Here is a 14330-nt window from a genome sequence, read left to right on the forward strand (position 1 = left end):
CAACAGAACAAGAATGTCAGATTGTGCCATGATTCCAACCGTGACTTTCAAATAGGCACGTGCCAGAATCCGAATACTGTGTTTGGTAAGGAAATGACATTTAGAACTTTTAGAACACCTTAACGAAATAAAATACAAGATTCTGTAGAATGTGTCATTCGTTTTCCGTGTCAGTACAGATTCACTATTCGGTTACATCCCAACTTCCAAAATCCACTTTACCTTCTTCTCTGTCCTGTTAGGTCAAGGAGAGTTTTCCTCGAAATCGACCGGAACTGTACCTGCACCTGCTGTTTCCATGACAACAACCTCTTCTTCTGCGTCTCTGTGAAGGCCTGTGAGAGGTGGGAGACGTCAGAGAAGTGAGAGAATCCATTTCCAGTCCAATTCAAGCTCAACACTTCTCAACATACTGTACCTACTGTCTAATGGGACTATGTGTGCTTATTCTAAAATTTAGCATGTCATTTGTCATTTTTGTCACCAAAAAAGGGAACTGTATTCTCACCATCTGCTGACCTCGACAGACTCACATGAGAAACTAAAACACCTTTTGTACTTCAATTTGGAAAAAAAAAACACACCTAATATATGGCTTAAACATCATGAAATCAAAATTAATGCTCAGTTAACTTAAGTCTACATTTATTAGCTGAAATTAATTATATGCTAATTCTAGCATACTACCTAAAATCTGAAATATATATTTTTTTTTATCTGATACACTATCTTTTATATGATAAGACGACTGTAAATATACATATATAAAATATTATAGTATTTATACATATTTTGAGTTAGTTTTATATTATCTGTTTTTATGATTTATGATTTATTTATTATTATATTATTAAAATTTTCTGTGCTTTTTTTAATTTACATTTTTATTTCTACTTCAGTTTGAGTCATTACAATTTTTTGACTGGAACTTATTTCAGTTGATTGCCGAGGAAACTAAATTTTGATTTAGGTATTTCAGCTGTACTTTAATCACTGAAAAACGATATTTAATAATTATAGTTTTGGTAAAAAAAAAACAACACCGGTTCACTAACTATTTTACTTCAATTATGTGACATTTGTCTGAGTGGAACTGGATATTCAACATTGGGAATAATAAAGAGCAGATGAATTTTTCACAATAAAACCAAGAAGTTTCATGTATTAATAAATTTGGATTTCCTGAACACTCACCTCATGGATAAGGCACTTATCAATAAGCTGTAGGTAGGAACTAATGTTCTCCTCATCTGACCCGGAGACAAGGAGCTGTGTGCAAACTGTCACAAAACCAAAGAAAAAGTTAGTCACATAAAAAAATAAAAATAAATAAAAAACTTTTTACACAATGGCTAAACTATATTACATTGTCTCATATGGTTATGGAAAACTCAACAAGAGTTGAGGGAAGTAAACTACATAATCTCTGTCTGACATCTTCTGAACCATTTTTCTGTCTGTAAGATAAAGTTGTTTGGAAAAGGAAAGTGGTGACCTAAACATTCCTAACAGCCTCGAATGATTCTCAGTTTACGGGAAGAACTAGGTGTGAACCTTTGCCCATGACGCGAGTGAACTGAGCGGGGATGTCTCCCTCAGTTATGACGGTGGAGCTGCCCTCCGTCTCTCCTCCGCCCAGGTGGGAAGTAGCGATGCTGCTCTTCCCCTCAGCGCTCAGCAGGTGGCGCTGTGAAGACTCCTCTGTGCTGCAGGCTTTAATGGGTGTCTGGATGATCTGGTGGAGCTCCTGCAAAGGAGCACGTAGATTCCCTCCCTCCAAAATATCCTGAAAGACAGAGAGATGACAAATGAGTGGATGCATGCGTAGTTGTTATATTCGAGGTTGTGGTGCAGCATTATTTTAGACACTTCCATAAATTCAATACGGGCAACTGTCAGGATATTTCAGACATGTAATGAGGCAGAAAATGACATGTGAGTACAAAATAAAGGTCTACCAAAAATACGAGCATGTTTGTTTCCCCGTCGCACGGTGCGACTCTTAACAGGGCCGACACATGCGGGATATTAAAACTTTAAATGGAGGAGGTGTCTTATTTCTGATGCTACAAATGCATCGAGATGGAAAGCTTGATGAAAAGGTTGCTCTGAAATTAGACATCAGGCTCCTTCATATCTCTTGTTTCGAATAGTGTGTGCTTAGATGACATTTAATAAGTAACATACATAAAAAGCGCATGTGAAAATGATAATGGCAGAGGTTTGGGCTTCAGAGTTAGTGTGGAACTGCAGTTAAAGATCAAGGCTGGATACTGAAAGGGTAAAGGTTTAAACCCAAATCTGAACCTCAGTATGAATGACTGCAAATGTAAAGACTGTGATTGATACGTCTGTGCACTATGAGTCAGAATAAACTGACATGGGGAAAGAGAGGCTCTGACCTTCTCCAAACAGCGTAGCATGTTTTGTCTGTCTTTCAGCTTCTGAATACTGATGATGATCTTGTGCCGTGCTCCTTTGGTGACTTGCTATATCAGAGAAAAACAACATTCAAAATCTGACATTCACGTAGTATGCAAAGCTGCTACAACATATAAAATGTACAAATCTATATATGTACATACATGATGGATAAAATATATAAGATTCCCCTTCAATTAATGGGTGATCTATAGCCAAATTTAACATATAAGAATTGCCTGTTTAACTCTTCCAATAAGGCCTATATATATTATTCCACAAGAAAAAAAAAAAAAAAACATTACATGGTTTCACTAAAATGAGAATTTTTAATTATTTAAATCACGGCCAGGTTGTAATAATTAGTTCCCTTCATTTTAATTGAATTAAATAGTCACAATTAACCTAAAATGAGGGAACAAGTTAATAAATTATGGAAACAATTTATTTTAGATTTTTGGCCAAGATATCTTTAAATGGCTTAAAAATAGAGAGAAAAAAAATGTCAGTAGGGTAAGATATATAAATATAATTCAAAAGGGAAAACAAATGTATTTTTCCTACCCTATTTGCAATTTTTCTTTCATATTTTAATCATTTTTATTGATTTCTCTAAACACAAGACATATTATCTTGAAAAATATCTTAAAGTGAATCTATTTTATTTTACATATGTGACCCTGGACCACAAAACCAGTCTTAAGTCTCTGGGGTAAATTTGTAGCAATAGCCAAAAATACATTGTATGGATCAAAATTATAGATTTTTTATTTTTTATGGCAAAAATCATTAGGATATTAAGTAAATATCAAGCTCCATGAAGATATTTTGTAAATTTCCAACAGTAAATATATATATATATAAATATTAAATATTTTGCTAATAAATGGATTGCTATCGATTTTCTCAATATTTAGGAATGTCAGATTCCAGATTCTCAAATAGTTCTATCTCAGACAAATATTGTCCGATCATAACATATCAAGCTCATTTAGAAAAATTGACACTTAAGACTTAAGTTTTGTGGTCCAGGAACACATATGTTTAATTATTTATACTGGAATCCAAGACAAAAATATTGAGCAGGAAAGTCATTTTTGCAGCGTAGCAATGGAGCGCATGAAGGGTTAAAACACCAACCTGAGCTTCCAACTGCTGCTCCGTCAGTGACATCATCTCATCATAGGTCAAGGTGGAGAAGAGCCCAGCGTACTTATGGAGACGGAGACTCTTCAGCCATGACGGCACATCTGAGAGTGACATCACATCATTTCGGATGAAAAGCAATGCAGGATAACATTTCTTGTGAGTGTGCTAGTTTTTAAAAGTCTGGGCTCATCATGACTAATTATGTATTTTTAAGATCTGTTTACTAAAACAGTAAATATAGTGTCCTGTTTGGTCAAGTTTCAAATGCACATAATTCCATGGCTCACCCCTCATCCCGCTGCCCTCCTCATGGAATGTACTTCGGACAGCAGCGTGTTCCTCCAGGTGCTCGCTGCCTCCGCTGCCCGAGGACGCCACGCTGCTCTGAGGAGAGATGGGGGCGTGGTCGGGGGCCGGCCCGCGGGGACGCAGGTCCTCCTGGGACAGCCATTCGTGCCCCAGAGGCTGGTTAGATCCGCCACTCATCGGAGGGGTCAGAGACACTGAACGCCTCAGAGGACTGTGCTGCCCACCCGACAGGACTGCGAGAAAACAAACATACAGCGTGTGTGAGATCAGGCCACAGGGATCATCATGAACACAAACAAATCAGGACTGTTATATTTCTGGAATCTTCTGTCAAAAGCGTCAACTTTAAAAGCCTCGATTAGTAGCTCTGTTGTCTCGAGGCAGACATAAGGGTGAATATTTTAAAACTTTTCTGTCTGGTCAGTGTGGACAATCGGGCAGTCGAGTTGTACGGGGTGGTCACACTAAGCATGCAAAATTATTTTGGACTGCAATGAATATGAGCAACAGGATATGATTTCATATTCCAGGGCTATTTTGAATAATAAATGAGTTCAAAATGTTATACCATCTAGCATCACTGCATACCATGCATCTCTAATTTTAAATTGAAGAACATTATTATAATAATCCATTAGTGATTGCGATCCACTAGATAAAATTAACGATTTTATCACCGATTTTGTCTTTGAGAATGAAATAACTGGAAAATGATTGCCAGATGATGAGATTATTTTAATATGAAATATATTTAAAATATTTGTAGATAAACTAATATATGTTTTACACTTGTTATTTATTAACTATTATAATATTTAATAATTTGAATGGACTTTTATTTATGTTTTCATTTAAAAATAATTATCAATTACATCTTTTGTAATTTCTATAAGTTCTTATTTATATACTTGTATTTAGTTCTCATTTATATTTATTTTATTTTGCTTTACTCATTTTAGTACTTTACTCTTTTTTTCAGAAGAGTTTTAAATTTAGTTCAACTGTAACAGTAACAAAGTTATGAGCTGCAAGTTTTTTGACTTGTTTGGGATCTGATGACACTGTTCAAGTAGTATATTTTTGATTCACTTAAAAGAACTGACTCATAAGAGTCATACGTTTGGGAAGCAGACTACACTACTAAAGCTCTCCGGTATGTTTTTGATTCACAACAAAGAACACAAAGAAGAAACACCCAGAGTCTGAATTATTTAGAACCAGTTCTGAATAAAAGTTCCTGTTTCCAATACCTAGTGGCAGGTAAAATATGCATTATTAAAATCAGACTCCATTCTCAAGTAGACTCACTTGAATTTTTAAACAACTTTCATGGCAAACAAGCACAACCCAATGTCAAATGCATTTAGATTCAGTCTGCAGTAAATTGCTTTAGCCAGCTCAACCAACACAAGTTTATTTGTTTCCACTAAGGGGGGAAAACCTGGCAAACAAAACAAGCTGCGAGTCTTTTCCATTGCACCTACTAAAAAGGTAAGCCTGTCTTCCTCTTCTGGAATATTCAACCTCGTTGCGGGTGAGGGGAAAGAGGAAACAAACCGAGAATGAGATGGAGAAGATACGTTATGGGCTGTGTGAAGAGCTCTCTCTTCTCCTATATGCGGCTGTAAATGTTTGGACTATGTATAGGTCTTTGAGGCTAGTTTAAAATTGGTGCCCAGCTTACATTACAGTCCCCAAATATTAGCCATTTTCCCTAAATACAAACCCCCACAAAGGATACCTTAAAAGGGAAGAGCTGGGATGCTATGTGGTACTTAGTTGAGGAGGTGAGAGGGTGTTTGTGTGAGTAAAGAAAGAAGGACACAGGATGCTTTTCTAATTCAATTTACAAATGTTCAATGGTGAGTAGGGCTGCACGATGTGTCGTTTAAGCATCGATATCACGATACGAATCCATGATAGTCACATCGCAGGATGTAGGCTGTAGGCTGTCGTAGTTGATCCGTTATTCATTAACTGTACGGGTCAGCTTCTACCCGGCCCTTGACGAATGTGATTCGCGGATTAATTGCACAGCTTAATCATCATAGAGTGAAAGTTTATCATTTGCATGTCTTTTTAAGTCCTGTCAGTTTAACAGGGCACTTATAAGAACGAGCAGAGAGAGAGAGACCCTGCCGCGCACGTACGTGTGCTCACCTTCACCGTCTTCAAACAACACGAGCGCTGTCTTGCTCTCTCTCCCTCGCGCATATTAATCAAACTCAATTGGTTTCGAGAAAAAAAAAAAAAAAAAAAACTATCCAGTTATGAAATGTTTTCGGTGTTGTCAAACCCACATAATTACACAACGCGTGTTGTACACGTCTGATTCGCGAACTAATGATTCCTTTGAACCGATTCAATTTAATGAACAACTGACCTGTCCACCACTGAACTCACGAGACGCCTGAATGGGTGTATTAAAAAAATCGGTAACAATTTACAATAATGTTCAATTTATTAAATATAGTAACAAAAGTATTGCTCGTGGTAAGTTCATGTTAGTTAACATGTTAACAATTCAACCATATCCTAAAGTTACAAATAAATAATTTACTCTAATTTAAATAATACTCTGATGTTTAAATCATTTAAAATGAGAATGTAAGTGTGCTCACCCCATTTTTGTTTGTAAGAAAATATTTTATTCAATTTCATATCGCACTATATGTCGCAGAAAAATAAAATATCGCAATGTCATTTTTTTCCAATAAATCGTGCAGCCCTAATGGGGAGCATGTGAAAAAAAATAACAATGTTCAAAGATGTTCTTATATAATGTGACTTTTGTTCTTTGTCAAGGAGACGATTAAGGGTTTGTTGTAAAGAAGTAAATTCTCTTTGTTGATCTGATACCGTAAATGGACCAATATGAACTGATTGAATGCCTCATTATAAAGTAAGAGAAATTTAGAGAATTTTTTTTATTAATTTATAAAAAAAACATATATAAATAAATAATTTTTGTAATGTACACACACATAGACAAGATTCCAGTATGTTCATTGTTAGCATTTTAGGAGGCAGTTTTTTGGGCAAATAATTTTACCCAGCCTTATCTTACGATACAGAGGGTTGCCCTAAATCATTAACACAATAAGTCCTAAAGAACAACAGCATTTTGACCAGAAAGATAACATTTCTGAAGCCTACATTCTGGTGTTGCTGGAGAAGAGTTGTGAAACCAGTCCTTTGTGCTGTTAAGTACCCTAAGTAGTCAAAAACAAAGAGGATCTGGTGCTGGAGCAATGCTTTAAATGTGCCCTTATTTATATCCTCAGCTGTCTCCTTCATCAGAAAAAAAGACCCTTGCATTCTTAGCTGGAAATATCATGCTCTGACCACAGATATGTCCATTCTGAATATCTTTGTTATGCCCACAGCACGGCAGTGCCGCATGTACACATTTTTTCCTCTCGTTTCATGGGCTATCATACTTCTGAATGCTCCTTAATGTGACAAATATACAAAGTCATTAATACAACATCTGAACTGTCCAGAAGGAAATGAGTGGGGATTTGAGATGGTCACAATATTATCAATGTTGAAAGAGTTGACATCTTGTTAGACTGGACCTGCGGCTGTTTTAATCACACTTGCCAAAGATGAAATAGACAAAATAGCAGCTAGCTCATGTGAAACACCTGTTGTTATAGACAGACTAAATGGAAGACAGACTGCATCCTATGTTAAGCCAAAAATGAAGAATAGTTCACTCACTTGTGTTGGTCCCACTGCCTGTACCTACAGCGTTGATAGTGGAGGGCACGGAAGATGATGGGTACAGTGAGAGGTGCCCGTTTTCGCAGCCCTGTTGCTGCTGCTGCCAACTTCCCAGCCCAGAGTCCCTTGAACCCTGCCAGCCGTTGAGACGGTCATCCGACCCATAGCGTTGGTGGTGGGGATAGAGGTGTGGAGGCTGCCCGTGATGAGATGAAGGTGCACGCTCAAGGGAATCTCCGGCTCCTCGGGCAGCAGCCCGCTCCTCCAGATGGTTGAGCCAGAGGGTGAGGTTCCCGCGGTCCTCGAGGGAGGTTGCGGGGTGGATGAGGGCGTAGGACAGAAGCTGCCTGCTTTCTTCTAAGTGCCGGCCAAGTTCGATGGTGTGGCCCAAGATCTTCGGCAGAAGACTCATGTACTCCACTTTGGCCTCGACGTTGCCTGGTTTAAGCAGAGGCAGGTGGGTCAGAACCAGAGAGATGACCCGTTCTTTCGACTCACTCTGCCACTGACTGATCAACACTGCAAAATAAGAAAAACAAAAAGTTAAAAAGTTAGCACAAGTTTACAGAAAAGATCTTAAAAATAAAATAAAATAACTTCAAAGTTTTGCATGTGTTTCCAGAAAGAACACCTTCGGGGAAAAAAAGGAATTTAACATAGAAGAGATGTGGTTTATTGCATTGTACATGGAGGTACACAGTGATATATTCCTGGAAAAATTTTTTACTCTTCCTTTAAAATAACTGCTGTATTTTAAGTATTCGGTGGGGACACTATTCATTACCAGGGTCACGCAACCTATTGTAACATGCCTCAAAAATTAACTATAGGAAAAATAGGGTCATTCTGTGTCAAATCAACCAAATTTCAGAAACTTCCCATGCTCAAATTAGTTATTTTGCTAGTATTTTTGTGAAGAAAGATTAACATGTATAGTGATAAAAGCAAAACTATTAAATATCATGGATGAATCATGGAGTAATCCGGGTATGACTTCAGAAAGATGGGAATATTTTTACAAAGAAATTGGTAGGTCTGTCAGTAAAATCTGTTGATTGTAGCCATCATTGTTGTATTATGTGCTAATGGTGACCATTAAAAATGGTGGAAAAGCACTTTTCAAGTTTTCATGGCTGTAATTCAAGAAATATTAAAGATATCTTAATGCCTTTTTACATACTGGGTCTTAAACTTTCCTTTTGGCATCTCCATTATTAAGGCCCTATATGGTTCAGGCACAGAGATATTGGAATTTCAATACGGCTGCAGGAGTAAATCGTTAAAATTTTACAAATTTTCAGTGGTCAAAAACCAAATGTGGGTCACACTGCATAAATCTGATACTTCTTTTCTTTTACAGAGGAATGTCTGAAGAATAAATAATGTTGAAACTATAAATGTATCTCATTTCTTTCTGTCAAAACAACTGCACTGAACATACCTGTCTGAATGCCATAAATACTCTTTTTCCAAAGTTTGCATGCCTATAGTTTAAATAGAAATAGAAATAGAAATATTAAAGATATCACAATGTGATTTTAGATTCTATTTCTTAACAAACTTTTCTTTTGGAAGCTTCATTTTCAAGGCCCTATATCATTCAGTCCCAGATATGGGGATTTAAATGACACTCCATATTCAGATTGTTGAATATTACCCATTTTCAGTGGTCGAAAACCAAATGTTCAACTGTAATTTCACGTGAAATTCACATTCACAAATAAAGATGATGATCTGCACTTAAAAACTACACATCAAAACCCTACAAAAATATCATCTGGATGCATTATGGTAAAGAAAATTTGCACTTAATTGTCAAAGAAATTTAAAAAGTGTAATTTCTATTGATTTAACCATTAAATGTGACCATGAAATGTTTTCACCAGTATGTAAATGTAGAAATAATATATAATATATAATATAATATAATATAATCATTACCATTAGATCAAGAGACATGTTTAACACAAATGACAATGTTAATGAAACAGAATCATAAATGTTTCATCAGTGTGTGTATGAGTAGAGTAGAGACGTTTCAGCGATCCTCTGTCATGTTTAGCATGGAGCTATGCTTGTTTAGACCTCATACCAATGTCATGCTAAAGACAGACGCACAGACTTGAGGACGACTGTGGACTGATGATTAAGTGTCTCTGTAGGGGTCTTTTTCAGGCACTTCCATTTTTACTGATGGGCCTCCGGGATTCTAGAGAGCAAGTTGACAAACCCAGTTCACCCCAGTTCATTTAATATACAGATCAAGCACGATTTACAAGTGAAAAGAGTCCAAAACAGTTCTAAACAAATTTAATTTTAGAGGACAACAGGGGATGGACTTTTTCAGTGGAGGAAGCGTTATTATTGATTATGGACTGGTATTTTGGTCAGAAGCGATTGATTATTATAAAAAATGCATTAATGATGGATTTGTTTCTTGAAGCTTTTTGCCTCATTAATTGATGGACTGGAGTTGTGTGGTTTATTTGTGGATTATTGTGAGGTATGTATCAGTTGTTTGGACTCTGATTCTGATGGCACCCATTCACTGCAGGGCATCCATTGGTGAGCAAGTGATGTAATGGAAAAATTCTCCAAGTCTTTTCTGATGTAGAAACAAACTCACCTCCATCTCGGATAAACATATACAATAATTTTCATTTTTGGATGAAATACTCCTTTAAGGGGGTAATATGTAGGAGAACATTTCTGAAATCAAAATTAGATTAAAGTGCTTAATCAGAAACACGAGAATTTTCATGTTTCATCCAATGAGTGATGAGAGAAGGTTGTACGTCCGCCACTAAGTGTCACCACTCAGCTCAGTTCAGTTTGTGCTTTGCCAAAGGTTGCGATGAGTTTATCTGGTAATAAAGTCCTCATGACCCTCAGCAACACTCCTCTACTAAAATTAGAGCCCAGCATTCAACTTGGCCAGCGTCCTGCTCTACCTCAGCGGTTGCCAGCTCCTCTATGGCTCCCACACTCCTCCATCATTACGCAGTTCTTCTTCCTTCACTCCACCCATCCAGCTGGATATAGAGGGAGTGCGGCTGCTAAAACAATGCAGCTTACTCATCTCAAGGATTCTGACTTCCTCTGCCACCATCCCCCCGTTCACTTCCTTCAGGATCAGATCCCAGAGATTCCAGAGTGACACCGGACCTCTTTTTCACACTATGCTTTTTCTATGTGTCTCATCACTGAATCCAACATCTGACAATTTGCAAAAACCTACTCGCCAAATATTGCAAAACCATTCATCTCATATAACAGCCACACATGTAAATTTTATTTTATATGGACAGTCTTTTGACTTGACCAGCCGTAAAGTTCCAAAAAGGTACATTACTAATTCTATCGCACAGATAGATAATGCATACAAATTCTTATTTCATAGCTAGCAGTCGAATCACAAACCCCAGGAGCCGGTGAAACGTGTTTCTCTGTCTCTTCTTATGTACCCCAAAACAGTAGCCCTCCTTTAACATTATTTAAAAAGTGTTTCAACTATTAACGAAAGCACTGGAATGAAAAAGTTGGATGTGACCAAAAAAACAAAAAAAAAGATAGAAAGAGACAGAGATGTAGTGAAAGCAACCTTTTGCAGAGAGACTGTGAATCACAGTTGATTCACAGCGGTCAGTCTGAGGAAAGCCCTTCTTTAGGGCTTCACTGAGTCATTTTAAGCCTTTAGTGTGTTCTAGTGAACTCAACGTGGCATCCGCTCTCAGCGAGCAGAGTGTTCAAATATCCCTGTGTTCAGTTGTAATTTGTAATCTCTCCACCACTTCCAACTAACCTTCCGACTGGCTTAAAATAGAAGCTGCTCTTCAACAGCACATTGTTATGCACAAACTACTCCAGAGGAGCGAGGTCTGAGAAAAAACACTGAGATACTATTCCTTCTGAGCCTCACTAAACAAATGACTTTATAAGTGAGTCAACTCGAAACACTGATTCATTCAGGAACAAAACAAGTCACTGGCTAAATTTGGAATATCAAACTATCATTCTATTTCTACTAGTGTTGAACATTTTTCAAAGTGTCATATCGTCAGCCTGTGAGATCGACAATACACGATATTATGGTGCATGGGTGGAGTAAGAGAGAGACTATCTGTTTTTGTCATATCATAACTATTTTTGGTTTTAAACCGTGCAGGTGCGCGCAAGAGAGTCTATGGAATCGCCAATAATCGAAAAAATATACTTTCAAACATACTGATAACCTAACGCTAAATATAAAAATACTGTATTTAAAACAGCTAGTTTATATATATACAGACACAACTGTCATACCGTGCGTCCTGTGACAAATTTTCCACATCTGTGCACAGAAGTTATCAATCTAAATGTTCTGCAAAATCAGTCAACGCTGAAAATCAATAGTAGTTTTCATTTAAAGTTCAACAGTTTAACAGTAATATTGGAAATAAACGAACATGTTAAATATAAAGTATTTAAAACAGGTAAGTTCATGCCACAGAAACAAGAATGAGATGATTTCTAATATAACTATGGCATTAAACTCAGTTAGTGAAGGCTCTTTTAAAATATTGCACATATATAGGCCATTCAGAATACTTGTTAAAGTGCAATAAAATATATTTTATCTGCAGACGATGTACGTCTGTTTGAGGATGGAGACTTCTTCACTAGCTACAGGCTCTAAAACTCATTTGCGCGTGCTTGTGTGTGTGTGTGTGTGTGTGTGTGTGAAATGCGGCGCTGAAGTGAAATAGCTGGGAAGTCTGATAGCCGAATTATAATAGGCCATCTAATAAAAATTAAAATAATAATAATAACAATAATTCAATACATTAATAGAAGAATGAGCCTAATATAGCCTTGACTATCGACAGAGACATCTGCTATCGTCGATATCTCTGACTATCGTCAATAGAGCCCTAATTCCTACAATGTAAAGCTAAGACAAAAATAGTAAAAGTAACACACTATGCTATTGTGAATTTATCAAGGAATCATTTATTAAACGAATTCATTCAAAATCACAGATTCATTCAGAAATTTTATTTTGATTGAGTCATTAAATCAATAATTATTATTAGGCCTAATTAGCTCAGTTATGTTAGTTTTGGTGAGTTAAATCCTTACATTTTAACTTTTATTTGGTTTGATGGATTAAGATGATTAATTTGCAATTTTAAAAACTAAATACAGTAAAATACATACAATCAGTCAGTGAATAATTTATTCAACTGATTTCGTTGCTCAATATACATTTTTGCTTTCTAATTATGTTACATATGAAGCAAATAATTGTGTTATGAATAGAACACAACCATGCTTTAACATCGACAGACCTTTAACAAACAACCAAACAGAAACACAGGCAGGCATGCTGTTCACCAGACGGATGGTTAAACCCAAGCAGTGCAGATTAGAGAACGCCCAGCCAACCGTACGCAGACAGAGGTTTTCCTCCTTTAATCAGATGAACTTTGAGACACTTTTAATGTGAGAACGAATATATGCTTCCTGCAGGCCACTGTAACAACATCAGTGCACCTCTTGACCTGGATACAACCCCCATCGTATGCCACCAGATGCTCCATTTACACCAGGGACACAATTGGCGGCTGATAAAAACACACGCACAGTCATACAAACCTGCTCATGTCTGCATGGGAGGAGATATGTTTGTCAGAGACATTATTCTCTCATGCTAAAAATAGGACAGCCACAACACCGACTCCAAACACCAGTGGACTGGTGATAACACCCTATTTATATGAGACCATCAGAGACTGTATCAGCTGAAGCACATGCTCCCTGTGTGCTGACACACAGCAAGAAGGTCACCAAAAGACAAGGTACACAGTAGGCCTGCGTTCAGGCAACACAAACACAATACTTCTGAAAAAGCTTAATATTTGCGCGCGTTCTGAAGCACGGGTTTGCGCTACAGATGCGCAGTTTCAATTTAGAAAGTTTAAAAGAATGTCATTTATACAAATATTTTGTAATAAATGTATTCATTTAAAAAATACAATAAAACTTAACTACCCTAAACTAAGTTCTTGAGTAGCACTAACATGTTTTTTACAGTATTAAAAACAACACTGTGGTAATAACATGGTGTCTCTTGGTAAAGTTCATAATGTGGCTGCATCCATGGTGATCCTGGCCTCAACTATTGTCCAACATTTCTGTTGTCAGCACAACAAACAGGAAGAGTTGGTCTAGAATGGGATCATTCCTTTTTTATAGTTGTTGAGTCTACACAGTAAGGACACAACAATATCCTGGGAGGATGGTGCACCACTCTTAAATCTCTTGGATACACAACCTTAGCTCAGATTCAAAAATAATGCCAGTACGAACCAGACACATGAACCAGACGCAACCAAACCTGCTGTATAACACATCAGAAGATCTAAAATGAGGTCTGTCTGTACTTTTTCCACTTATGAGGGAAAAAACAACACTGGAATTGGTCTGTGGACACAGGATGAACTTGCATCGAGAAGATTTTTCCAGGAGGGAAAGTAGGGAAAGGAAAAATGGCCTATTTGGAAAAAGTAGCTAGAGAGTGAGAAGAGAAAGAACGAGAGAGAGAGAGATGCCCCACCCATCCCACTGGCTGCTTGCTCCAGCTCAGCAGTGTGGAATGTGCTGGCATACCACAGGTCCAACAGAAGAATGCACAGTTTCCGAATGGGGTGCGCTGCATCCGAAACGACGCTGGTTAGACACATACC

General features: G+C 37.2%; 1 protein-coding gene across 2 annotated transcripts in view; it reads right to left on the bottom strand.

The window, feature by feature from the left end:
• LOC128031738 (protein Smaug homolog 1) overlaps nucleotides 1–14330 on the bottom strand; it is a 33912-nt gene that overhangs the window by 7300 nt on the left and 12282 nt on the right. For both annotated transcript variants that reach the window (XM_052620112.1, XM_052620111.1), the window contains exons 3-9: nucleotides 7603–8124; nucleotides 3858–4112; nucleotides 3562–3671; nucleotides 2403–2489; nucleotides 1555–1786; nucleotides 1195–1280; nucleotides 223–335 (exon numbers count right to left, since the gene is read on the bottom strand). In XM_052620112.1, the coding sequence (XP_052476072.1) occupies nucleotides 223–335; nucleotides 1195–1280; nucleotides 1555–1786; nucleotides 2403–2489; nucleotides 3562–3671; nucleotides 3858–4112; nucleotides 7603–8124 (1405 nt within the window). The remainder of the gene's footprint in view (nucleotides 1–222; nucleotides 336–1194; nucleotides 1281–1554; nucleotides 1787–2402; nucleotides 2490–3561; nucleotides 3672–3857; nucleotides 4113–7602; nucleotides 8125–14330) is intronic.

The sequence above is a fragment of the Carassius gibelio genome, chromosome A17 (genome assembly GCF_023724105.1).
Source record: "Carassius gibelio isolate Cgi1373 ecotype wild population from Czech Republic chromosome A17, carGib1.2-hapl.c, whole genome shotgun sequence".
NCBI classification, from domain to species: domain Eukaryota; kingdom Metazoa; phylum Chordata; class Actinopteri; order Cypriniformes; family Cyprinidae; genus Carassius; species Carassius gibelio.